Source organism: Vidua chalybeata, chromosome 3, assembly GCF_026979565.1.
Source record: "Vidua chalybeata isolate OUT-0048 chromosome 3, bVidCha1 merged haplotype, whole genome shotgun sequence".
In the NCBI taxonomy this organism is placed as follows: Eukaryota; Metazoa; Chordata; class Aves; order Passeriformes; family Viduidae; genus Vidua; species Vidua chalybeata.
In genome coordinates this window covers 101001210-101013662 of record NC_071532.1, presented here as the reverse complement: position 1 = coordinate 101013662, position 12453 = coordinate 101001210, and the positions used below count along the sequence as shown (strand labels likewise).

Sequence of the window (12453 nt, the reverse complement as noted above, 5' to 3'; positions counted from 1 at the left end):
GATTTTACCTGTGCTATTATGTGCATCTCTTTAGTTTCTGCATGCAGCAAGCTTGCATACGTGCTCAGAATTCAGTAATAGTTTTAATATGTGAAGCCCAGCTCTCAGGAAAGTGCAAGAATGCCTGACTTCAGAGTTCTTCCTCCTCTGGGATATAAGGCACGGGTTGTGCACACTGAGTTTGTTCATGCAAAACCCTTTACTTCAGTTTTAATTTTGAATTGATTGCTCTAAGATTGTAGTTTTGATAGCAAATACTTCCTTCTGATCTGTCAGACAGTGTTAGTGGCTTTCAGTGTAGGTCAGAGCAGCCCCTGATCAATGAGTCCAGCCCCTGGCCCTGTGCAGGACACCCCAGGAGTCAAACCATGTGCCTGAGAGCACCGTCCAAACACTTCTGAGCTCTCTCAGGCTCATGATGTGACCACTTCTCTGGGGAGCCTCTTCCTGTGCCCAGCCACCCTCCTGGTGGAGAACCTTTTCCTAATATCCAGCCTAAACCTCCCTGACACAGTGCTTGGAATGTGGCTGGGGATTTTTAAAATATTTTGTTGGTTGGTTTTGTTGTTTTTAAGTAACTATTCCTTAATAAAACTGTTGCTTTGCATTGATTGGGACAACTCCATAAGCATAACTTCAAAAATGCTGCTTTCAAGCAAGGGAATTTAATCTGCAGTAAACTGGATCATATCTTAGCTGTTGTGTTTTCATTAAACAAGAGATAACCCTGTTACTATACAGGACATTTTGTAGGGCCAATGGAACTGTTTTTTTAAAAGTTGCCATTTCTCACCTGTGATTTCCTACCACATAAGTTTCCATTTACCAAAATGGGCTGAAAGTAGAATTGTCAAAATGTGAACTAGGGTAGGTGGAGAAAGTAAGATTAAAACAGCCTGTTTAAATTTGACAGTTAAAAGTCCTTTGCCCTTGACTTTCTCCATCCTGTGTGCCCTTGCCCATATGCTGGTGGTCCAGTGGCTGAATGATACAGTGTGTTTGTTTATCCAAGCCTGTTACTACTCTCCCCAGCCTGACCCTGTTGTGTCCTGGAGGATTTTCCCTTCAATCACAATTTACAAGTTGTTTAATTTGGATTTTTTTTAAAGAAACCCTAGTTTAGAAATAGTGGGATGCTGGTAGTGTGTTGCAGAGTATAGCACGTGTGGTTTTGCCTTTAAAAAGGGTTTACTGTTGCTCTGGCACGTGAAAATCTTGAATAAGATGTTTAATACGTGCTTGTGGTTTTGCATTGTTTCACAAGTATATAATGTTTTTAACATCAAAGCTGATAGGATTTCTAATATCTTGAAACAGTTTGAAGAGAATGAAATAAATAATAGCCTTTAAAAACTCCTCATCTTACATGTGCAGAGTCAGTAGCTATGCAATTTCAGGAACAGTTGTATAGTGTTGCAGATTGTGTTTGTTTTAGGGGTTTTTTTTGACTGATTTTCGATGTTTGTGTTCATATTGGGAATAATTTACTTTAAAATTTCTATTTAACTTGTAATTTTATATGTCCTTTGTAAAAAGCATTTCACTTTGCAGCCTTGTAGTGGAGGTAGGTTTCAGGTTTTATATTTGTACAGACTTTCAGTGGCTCCATAGATACCACCAGAGCAGGGAATGACAGATTACAGGCTGACATGCAGAGTAGAAGGACTACTTTCTTCAGTGACCAAACCCTACTGGCCTGTTGTATAGGAAGGACAGTATTTTCTTTGCAGATTTAGTTAATTAGATTGTGAACTCCTTGAGGCAAGGCTGTTGAATTTTTGAGCCATGAACAGTGCATCAATATGGCAGTTACAGGACTGCAGTCAAATTGCTACCAGTTCTTTTAGTTGTTGTTTATAAACCACGTTAAGCCCTGTCTTATGAGTAGAAGGAAGTTTTAGCATCAGTGTTTCCTATCTCAAATCTGAATAAAATCTTTGATGTCACATCTGCCTATTATTTTGAGATGCAGCTCAGATAAATTTTCTACCACTACAGCTTGGGCAGGGGGTTGGGGAGATGTATAAAATCAGCGTTTTACAAGGAAGTTCTGAGAAATTGCAGAACCATTGTCTATTGTAGCAATAAGGGACCAGTCAAATGCCTGCTTAGTGTTTCTATTTTCAATGCCATTTTAATTCAAATTTATGCTGCAGTGTTGAACATGAACACATTTTGAAATACTTACATTTAACATCTGGTAGATGTAATAAAATTAATTTTATAATCATGTAAACCAGTAAGTTTTTGGTTGCATTCGTTGGTAATGGCAAATTTTTCTGCTGTGAGGACAGGGAGTTGCTTTTAAGCATGGATATAGCTTTTCTCAATAAACAAGTAATTATAGTGAAAATATTTTTCTGGTTTCATTTATAAACATCCTTATTATTTATTTCCTTTGTAGTCAGCAAAATATGTTGATGAAAGCTGTGGCTCTGTCAAACTAATACAAAGTAAAAATGGAATTTGCAGAAGAGATACCAGTGGGCAGAGGGAGGTTGGAGTCTGCATTAGTTTTCCTGCTCACCATTGTCATACAAAAATAGCATTTTTCTGTTATCTCAGAGGAAGGAGAGAGTTCAATTGACTGGATCTTTTTATTGGCATTTCCATTTTTTTCAAACGAAAGAAAAATAATCATCATCAACCAAGTCAGTCAGCACCAGATTGTCAAATTAAATAGCTTTAGTAATAAAGCATTTACAAGTCTATCAGATGTGTCTGTCCTGTTGGATCAGGAGACCATTACATTAGTGGATATCTATAACTTAAGGACGCAGTTCAGATACAGCAGCATTCCAAAACTGCTGTAAATACTGATTTTAAACTAACTTTGATTTCAGGAGTGAGATAATGTACCAAATGAAACCACTGATACTGCAGTGGTGTAGTTTGGTACATTATCTAACTCCTCTGCCATGCCAAAGGCTTTTTTTTATCAGTCATGTATGATTTCCACAGTTTTATTTAACTTTATCATTCTTCAAGTGCATCATCTTACAGTTTTTGTAAAATTGTAGGTTTCCAGAAGCTACCTAACTTAACTTGTGAGGCAACTTTTCATATTTGGACTCTTGCATCCATACCACAGGTGATGAGTATGAAGCAATAACAAATCTGTAGAACAAAATTAGTCAAAACTTTGTGCATTGAAAGACGATAAACTAAGTGCCTTCAATATTTTGGGCATCCAATAGGATCTAATCTGTGAGGAAAGAGTTTTATAATATTTAAGGTAAGTCTAAAAGATTTGATCATAAGGCAGAAAAGTTGCATTTATTTGAGGAGAAATTTTAAGTGCACAGAGCTTTTAATTCAACGCTGAATCTCCCGTAGGCTATGACAAGCTCATGCTGTTTGTGTAGCCAGTATATTGCTTTGTAAATTTCCTGTATGATTTTTTGAAGGAACATTAACATATGCAGATGCATTAGCATATTGCAGATGTTGTGTATTCTCTATTCTGAACATATGTAGTCCCTCAGTAATGAAATTGTGTGTTTTTACAGTTTAACATAAGGTTTGGCTTTACTTAATTTGTATTTTGTTTTATAATCTATCATGAGTATAATTTCTACAATTAATTCCCCTAATTGACTTTCCCATTGTGGTAAATATTTGTTCAGCCTTTTAATGAGAAACATGATGCCAGCTGTGTTCTAGTGCCAAAGAGACTGCCTGAAACTGAGGTCAATCAAGTCAGAATTGAGCAAATCTGTTGTTAAAACTGAAAGGCCTTGCTTTCCTTTTCCTTGTTTTTGTTGTTTTGTGGTTTGTTTGATTTTTTTTTCCACTTGTTTATCATATTTCTTTGGGGTCATCTGAAGTTCATGCCTGGCTGTGGGCCTCATTATTCTGTTTATTGACAGGTTCTTTACCGGCACTTGTGTTAAGACGGCTCCAAGCAGTTCATGATGAGTTATCTTTGCATGATCAGCCTCAGAGTGGTTTAGAAAGATGTTTCAGGGTTTTGTTAAAAAAAAAAAAAAAAAAAGGAAGTGGAAACAGAGCGATATTGTCCCATTACCCCGTGTTACAATATTCAGAGTCATCTGAATAGATCATTCAAAATTGCTACAAAGAGAGTGTTCAGTTAAAAGTGGATTTTTTTAAAAATCAGTAATTACAACAAAACAAGAGGCTTGACTGACCACAGCAACTCATCTCATCTAGCTTTCACTTTGTGAAGGTGAAATTCCTACCTTTTAACACAGAGCATGCTCTGTTTCTGTTGTGGGAGGTGTCTGCTTCCTCGCTGTGCTCTCCCTCAGACTCAGAAAGCCAAGACAGTAATATAGAGCAAAACTTAAGTTCTCTCTGTGTGTTTTATGTAGATCGATCGATCTATCTAGAGAGATATATATATGTATATGCATGCACACACATAGTAAGTATAAATTAAAACCTCATTGTTATGTGCTGTTTCAAGGTACTGCTTCCTTCTAGCAAGGAACTATCACTGAAATTTCTCGTTTCATGTTACATGGAAGTGACATGCATCTAAAATGTCATCTAAGGAGTGAATTTTCACTAGTCTTCTTAAAAACCATGAATCATTAACACTGTAGAAAGTTCACTTAATTTTTATTACTCTTATTGAGAAACATAGGTGACTTTAAAAAAAGCCATTGTAGAGAGAAATGCTGCAGAAATGTTCTCTCATTTGAGAACAGAAAGATGATTCTTCTGATTGACTTCAATTGAATTAGCATGTGTTCTGTCATGAACAATTGTGTTGCAAGGATCCAGCTGTCCAAAACACAAAATTATGGTACTAGATTAATTAAGCTCATTAAAAAAATGTAAACCCAAGTCTGTAAAGATGCATTAGGCAGAATTTGTGGAATTCAGTTCATGTTGAGTAGGATGTCTGATCTGCCCTCTGCTACTAGTAGGGGACCTTCTCTGACAGCTTCTCTTATGTGTTGATACTGTCTTTGCCATTTATTGGCATTTTTATGGTTATGGTTAGAAAGATCTTAACATTTAGTCTGTGTTCTGAAGTAATGTGCTGTTTGTGAAGATATAGTAAAATGTACTCAGTGGACCATCCAGAATGGTATGTACTTGGTTTCAGTATATAAAGAACTAGTTTTCTGAGAAAGGGGTTTAGGGATTGGTAAGCAGTGTGAGAGCTTCTGTTGTCTAGCTAGTACTTAATTTGCTAAGATGGTACATTTTTTGGAACCTTAGAGGTTAACGTCTTCTATCCCTTTTTTTCTTTCTTGTTTATCTCCATTCTCTTTTCAACCTTGTCATTTCAATATCTAGTATTATAATATTGTATATTATCAAGTATATATATTACAAGTGGGTAACTGATGTCTACAGTGTGACATTTGCAGTAAAGAAAAATATTTCAAGTGGACAGATCTAGGGAACATTTTTCACTATCTGAAATGTATGGTGCTTTCAGATATACTCTGGAGACAGAAGCAAGCAGTTTTTCAACACTAAATATTTTAAAGTCACAGATTATGTAGGCAACTCAGTAAATGCATCAGTAATGTTTGTTTCCCAGCCTCTTTTGAAAATTTGCCCTTGATGTATCAGAGCCACTTTGAAGAGATTGGGATGCGATCTTTAATCTTTCAGAGTAGCTGTAGAACTAAGGAAAACTTTGTCCATGTTTGATGTCTTAGAACTACTTGGGCTGAAACAGAAAAGTTAACATTTAATGCTGTGTATCTTCAGCAGAATTATAAGATGAAACGGAAGTGTTTGATATTCTGAAAGTTTCTGGACTCTGGAAGAAAAGTTCAGTGTTAGAATGTGTTAGTAATACAGAGTAATACTTTGTTATTGTAACAAATATTTGTTAAACTCCAAAAACTTGTGTCTGTCAGGTAGGCAGCGAATTGCTATTCCATTTGTGAGAGCCCTCCTGGTGTGATATCCAAACTTTTAAACAGCAGTTGCTTCTCATTTAGTAGCAAGTTGGTTCTCATTTACAGCAGTCTTCCTTCGACAGTTGGACCTTTCACTGTGCACATTTTTACCATGAAACTGCAGGCAGTAATTATTTTTAAAAGAACTTGTCATCAACTGGAGTGAATTCAAGTCCAGGCAAAAGCTGCAGGTTTTCAACAGAGATAGGCACTTGTCCCAAGACAGAATTGTCTGGGAGCTGATAGGGCAGTGGGGTTTTGTTTCTTAGGTTCAAACACCTGTGCAGAGAAATACTATATTACTTGTTTGCAAACGTTCTTTGCTGGGGAGATTAATTGAGAAGCATCTTTCAAGGTTCTTTTCTAGGTGAGAAAAGATGAGGTGCTGTAAATTCAGATCAAACTATTGAATTTTCATGGGTGAGGGAGGTACATATTAGGAAAGCACTGGACATAGTTATTCTTTGAAAATGTGTGTGTATATGTCTGTACATTGTGAAAAAGAAATTTAAGGAATTTTTGTTCGTTTGAAGAAGACAGAGATCTGATCCTCTGAACTAATCAAAGAATGTCCTTGTGTGAGATTACATTGTTCTAGGAATGTCCACCTAAGTCATTCCACATCTTCTGTGTTCTCCCATTTTATTTGCATGTAGTTAAAAATGGAGATAAGAGATAAGAAAATGGGTTTCCAGGAAAATTATGTTCATTGTGTTTCCTGCATTATTTTGGAACAGTGATGTTCTTCACAGATAGTTTGTCAATTGCTATTAAATCAGTGATTTCGGGGGGGGGGGGGGGAAATACCTGGTTTATTTAGTTTGTTTGGCTGGTTTTTGTCTCCTTCAGGTAGAAATAACAGATATTGAAAATGAAGAAAAAAGATACCATCTCTTCCTGGGACTTCTGGAGTCCAGTCAGAGTCTGTCTGAGTTTCAGCACTTGGTCTTGCTGCTTCAGGCTTGGCCGCCAATGGACAGGAGCAATGGGTGAGTGTTTCTTCAAACAGCCGTGTAAGAAAAGAGTTCAAAGTCTTGCTTGATATCATGTTGTTTTCAGTTAAATAATTCAAACCTGGCTGGTAGGAGTGCATCCTTTGGAAGGGGTCATACTGGGAGGAATAAATGGTTTATTTAAAGCAGAGCTGAATCAATCAGTTTCTTGTAAAACCTGTATATACACATGTGTAGTCTCTGTCATGGAGGAAGGCAGAAAAGCATTTTATTGCCTGAACTGTTGCACAGCAGAGTGTTCTATCTACTTAATTTTCAAGCTACGTATTTTGCTCTTGTTTTTAGCAGTATAAACAGAGTCCATTAAAAAAGAACAGAAAGTTTTGACTATTTTTGGATTCAAAGTTACACTTTGCAGAAAGGTGTCTGAAAGGTGATGATGTTCAGATGGATGTGACAGACAGTCTGCAGTAGGCTTGGGAGGGTAATGGTGCCACAAAATGGCACTTCTCTTGTCTAGACCACTGCCTATTATTTCTGTCTCTGAATAAAGCATCCAAACCAATTTAAGATTAAAATAATTATAAGATTTCAGAATTGCACCCATCAAAGTGGATATTAACTGGAAGTAGTAATTTGGAACATCCAGACTACATTTTATTGTATTGTATCAGTTCTTTGGGTTTTTTCTGTGACTTTCTGAATACATTTGAAAGTAAAGAATACAACAGCTAAATTTTTAAGTGCTAATCACTTCTAAGATAACAGGATTCAAATAAAATCGTGTGGAGAGGCAAGGATCACATATCTTTCAGAGAGCAGTAATATTAATAAATTTTTGGCTAGCCATGTCTGACAATATTTAGGTTAGAGTCATTAAGGGATGTTTATTTTGGATTACTTAGGGGTATTGATTACAACCGATTTTAACTTGGGGACTACATTCACACACAAAAGTGTTTATCTGCATTGATTTTTCATAAAAGTTAAGGCTTATCTTTTTCTGAAAAGTAACTCTCTTATGTATGTGTAGCGAACTGGTGGGTTACAAGGTAATCCGTAAAAGTTTTTCACATTCAAGCTTGCAGTTTGTTTGAATTTCTGGATAAGCATTAACCTAAATTCTTTAGTGACAATTCTACAAGCCAAAATTTGTTTTCAGGACTGCTGTAGGATCTGTCACAAATTCATGTTTCAACTTTCATCTTAAGTTTCAGTTTTGATTGTAATTGAAAATTGGATGCCTCAGTGTGTGCTGTCAGGTTTTTTTGATCTACACAATAACTTTAACAAAAAACCAAAACTTAAAGAACAAAATGTCAAGTGAAATACTGCTGCAATTAGCTAAATCTGTTTTCTTTGTGTTGAAAAGAAAGATGAAAGAGTTTGTGAAAGGAGAGCCTTTCTTGTATATGGGCAGTTCTTGTCTACTGTTCTGTTACAGAGGACATAAAAAAAATTACATAATTATATCTACGTCATGGTGTTATGTTCCTTCAGTCTGACTTCCTAAAGTGAAGAATAGAAAGAAAAAAAAAAGTGTAGTCACAACTAACTGTGGATCAAATTTCAGGGGGGGGATACCTCTTCGACTTCAGCGATCTTGGAAGTGAAAATTTCTGCAAATACTTAGGTCACCTATATCATAACTCTTTTGGAGTCTAAAGTAGTTGTTATGGCTCCTACAATTACACAGTCACAATTCTTCCCTCTTCTCCCCCATTCCATGATTCCACGTTAACAGCACTGAGCTATGCTTAACAGCCTAGGGCTTTATGTATGTATGTGTTCCTGAAAAGCCTATCTTTAGGATGATTGGGAGTAAAGAACAGGAACTGTTTTGTTTGTGGTATTTTCAACAATTTTATTTTAAAGCAAATTCTGTTAACAAATTTTTTGAGCGAAGAGGAAAGCATCAAGAAATTAAAACTATATGTATTAACATGTTTATTTACACTTTACTCTTTTTTCCTCCTCTCCTTCAGAAGGAGGGTCATTATTGCTTATGGTTTCCAGCCAGTATAGCTATCCTTACAGGAACTGAGAAATTTAAGTGCGAGTCATGTGAATACTTAGAACTTAGGTTTTCAATCTAGCAGTAAATATCTAAAACTTAAAATTTAATATAAAGCTGGAAAACACAATATACATTCTGTAGAGGTTTAAAAGGAAGGAGAAATAAAAGAACTAAGGTTTGAGGGGGTTTTTGGTAGGCTTTTAATTTTTGTAACCTCTATGTTAGTAAGTCCATATTAATGGTTTTTTTTGAGTTCTTGTTTTCTAAAACACTCCAGTTAAAATAATACTTATTGTCACAAGCAAGATTCTCTTCTTGTCATAATATGCCGTGTTCACTGTGTGAAAACAGAGAGGTAGCTTGGTTGTTTCAGTCATCATTCAAAGCTGTACACTTCTTAAAATTTTATTTTCATACCCTTGTTATGCATGCGTGCTTCTCCACACAGATGGCTCATAGTCAGATGTCATTTCAAACATTTCATAAAGGTGTTAAAAAAAATTATTGACAGTACCTGAAGCTCTGAGTCCTTTGGAACTTGCTGCCTACATTCAAAAGGCATTTTTTATATTTATTATAAATATTGATAAGGTGTTTTGGAACTCAAATAATCCTAGTGTTAGAGACTCAGTATTTTAGTTCACTTTTTTAGTCTTAATCCCAGTTTTTCCTCTTTTGGCTTTGGGAAAAAAATTAAGGTGTGGTTTTGAAGTAATTGCTTTTTTAACGATGAGAAATAAATTTTTATAACCACAGTTACTAAAGTAAAATTAAGGGGAGAAGAAAACTGAATTTTGCCTGTAGGTGTCAGATTTTGGTAACTTAATTTTGGTTATAATTAGAGATAGCAGATAGTTGTTAATAGTGCACAGGAGTATTTGAAATATTTATAAGAAATTGTGATGAGTAAAGCTTTATATATGTAAATTGTATAATCTGATACTTTTCTTAAATAAATTTGCATATGGCAAGCCTTCATGGCCTTGCATCTTTCCATTTATTTTTGTGTTTTGTTGTGTGATTTTTGTTTCCTTTTTCTAATGGAAAATTCTTAGAGATTTTCTTAATGTGCTCTGGGGGCAGCAGCTATAGAAATGGAAATTCATTTTGACTCTGTGCCTCTAAACAAGAAATGGATCACAGAGCAGGAGCTATCCCTTTAACCAGTGGCAGAGTTGGAGTTGCTGTTGGAATTCACAGATTCAGTGCTGCATGTTCTGTTTGTTGAATAATCTGGCATCTTGGGGTTCAACCCATCACGTTGAAAGGAGCGGAGAGGAGGAGCTCTGCTGTTCCCAGCCAGACTTCTGACAGCTCTGTGCTCGGTGACTGTGACTGATGGAAAGGCTCAATTAAGTTGTCAGAAGGAAGAAAGACAATGACTTCTATTTAATTTGCATTCAAAGTTCTGCACTCCTAGCTTCTCTGACTGGTTTTTGTTTTGGGCTGTAATGACAGCTGCATGTGGGGCTGCTTTTACTTGTTTACAGTGTGTACTTTTGAAAGTGGACGATGAGCGGAGAGAGCTTTTATGTATGAAACAGTAGATATTGGTGGTTGTCCTTTCTAGAGCTGTCAGACACTTGGTATGTCAATCCAACAGACTCTCTTAACAGACTCCATTTACAATTATATTAATGTGTTGCTTTAACAATTGCTGCAAAATAATAACTTTGAAAAGCAACGCTTTGACAGCACTTTACTGCTTCTTGTCACATGTACTAAATGAGTATCTTAATTTTCACTAAATTAAAATACCAAACTGCCACTTTTGGTCCCTCTGTGAGTTGTTTTTTTGTTCTTATTTTTTTTTTTGAGCTAAAGTGGAAAGTTTACCATGTCTTTGGGATGCTGATTACTGACCAGAGAAATTTATGGGGTGATTTTTAAAATGCCTCTTGTGCTTTCTTAAGTTTTTGCACAGATGAACATAAGAGTTTGTGTTACTGTGGCTTAATACAATCATTATATAAGTTGTAATTGTGCATGCTTTTAGCCCACTGTAGGTGGGAATTGAAATGCATCAACTTAATTTACATGAAAAAAATGGCAGTGTAGGTGTGTTCCAGTGTTGTGCTTTGTGCTATCAGTGGAAAGCAGTCTGTTACCCATTTCTGTCACTACATCCACTCCTAGCCAGTACACCTATTCCTAACAAAAGTATCCAAAATATCTCCATGATCTACCAAATAATGGCTATAGGTGAAAAAATGTAAAAATGTTGCATCAACAGAAAAAAAAGCTTCACAGTAAACACTGCCTTTGCTATCTTGCATGATGAAATTTACTTGTATCTATTGTCTGCCATCTATTTATGTCTGATTCTGTAATGGTGACATAGCATGAGGTTCTGTGTGGAATTCAAAGAAGATTTTAAATATGTAAAACAAATATAACTGTATCCATATCTACTAGCAGAGTTCAGATGCATTTCACTTCCTTACCCTTTTTGGATAGGCTGTGGAGAAAAGTTTATTTTTGTTTATACTCATTGGACCTGAAAATTAAAATGTGAATCTGGGAGTATATTTTCATCTCAGAAGAAAGAGACAGATACTTGAGAAACAGAATTTGATCAAAGCAAAAAAAAATTAGGAATGCTGGATTCTTGTCACCCCTCCCTCAATACCACTCTGCTTGGGAAATCAGCTGGTGTAAAGCCAGGAGAAGATCCTGTGCTATTCCAATTTGATCAGTCTTTATCTGGTGTATAAATCTCAGGGTTTGTAATAAGCATGTCATAATTCCATGTAATTTAAACTTCTTTGTTGTATTGAAAGAGTGATGGCATTATGGACAGTAACTTGTCTCAGAACTTTAATCTTTCTTTCATGAAGTTGTGCTTTTAAGACACACACGAGAAACAACCTACAGAAAAGGGTATATGTACATTTATATTCTATATACATCTCTTTTTTTACTGGGCAGATCATGCACAGATGGTAATCCCTGGGTAAAACTGGGGACTTCTATGCTGCAGAAGTGCCCACCTGAGGAAAAGGAGAGCACAGGAAATGAAATTTTGAAAATCTGCCGTTCTTTGTATGAGACAAAGCACATGCTCCCTGTCAAGGTAAGTTTTAACTTAGGGTATCATGTTTATGAGTCCTGTTTCAAGGTCCCAGCTACAGGTAAGATGTTGCTGTACTGGAACAAATCCAATGGAGAGCTAACAGAGAGGCTGAGAACTGGTTCAGTCTGTCTTCAGAAGAGAGGACTACAGGAGATCATGTCTTTAAGTAACTTAGTCAAATGAGGAAATAAGGAGAGGAATTAGAGTCAGTCTCTTTTCAGGCATGCTCAGTTAAAGGACGAGAGGTAACAGAGACATGTTACATCATCAAAAACTCTTATTGCACCCAAGGAAAACATTTTTCATCTTTAAAGTAGTGAAACACTAGAATGGGTGGATACCTAGAAGAGACAGGGAGAATCTATCTTTGTAGGTGTTTAGGACTTGACTGGATCGTGTCAGAGGCAGCTTGATATTGTTGGACTTGCTTTGAGTTGGAGGTTGGTTGGATTAGCTGATCTTTTTAAGTCTGTTCCAGTATAATTTATTCTGTAGTGTATTTGTAGAAAGGCTTTAATAATC

General features: G+C 36.1%; 1 protein-coding gene across 1 annotated transcript in view; it reads left to right on the top strand.

The window, feature by feature from the left end:
- The window catches only part of NBAS (NBAS subunit of NRZ tethering complex), a 159517-nt gene that overhangs the window by 132489 nt on the left and 14575 nt on the right, over nt 1–12453 (top strand). The window contains exons 49-50 of the mRNA XM_053937943.1: nt 6738–6877; nt 11787–11931. Of these exons, the coding sequence (XP_053793918.1) occupies nt 6738–6877; nt 11787–11931 (285 nt within the window). The remainder of the gene's footprint in view (nt 1–6737; nt 6878–11786; nt 11932–12453) is intronic.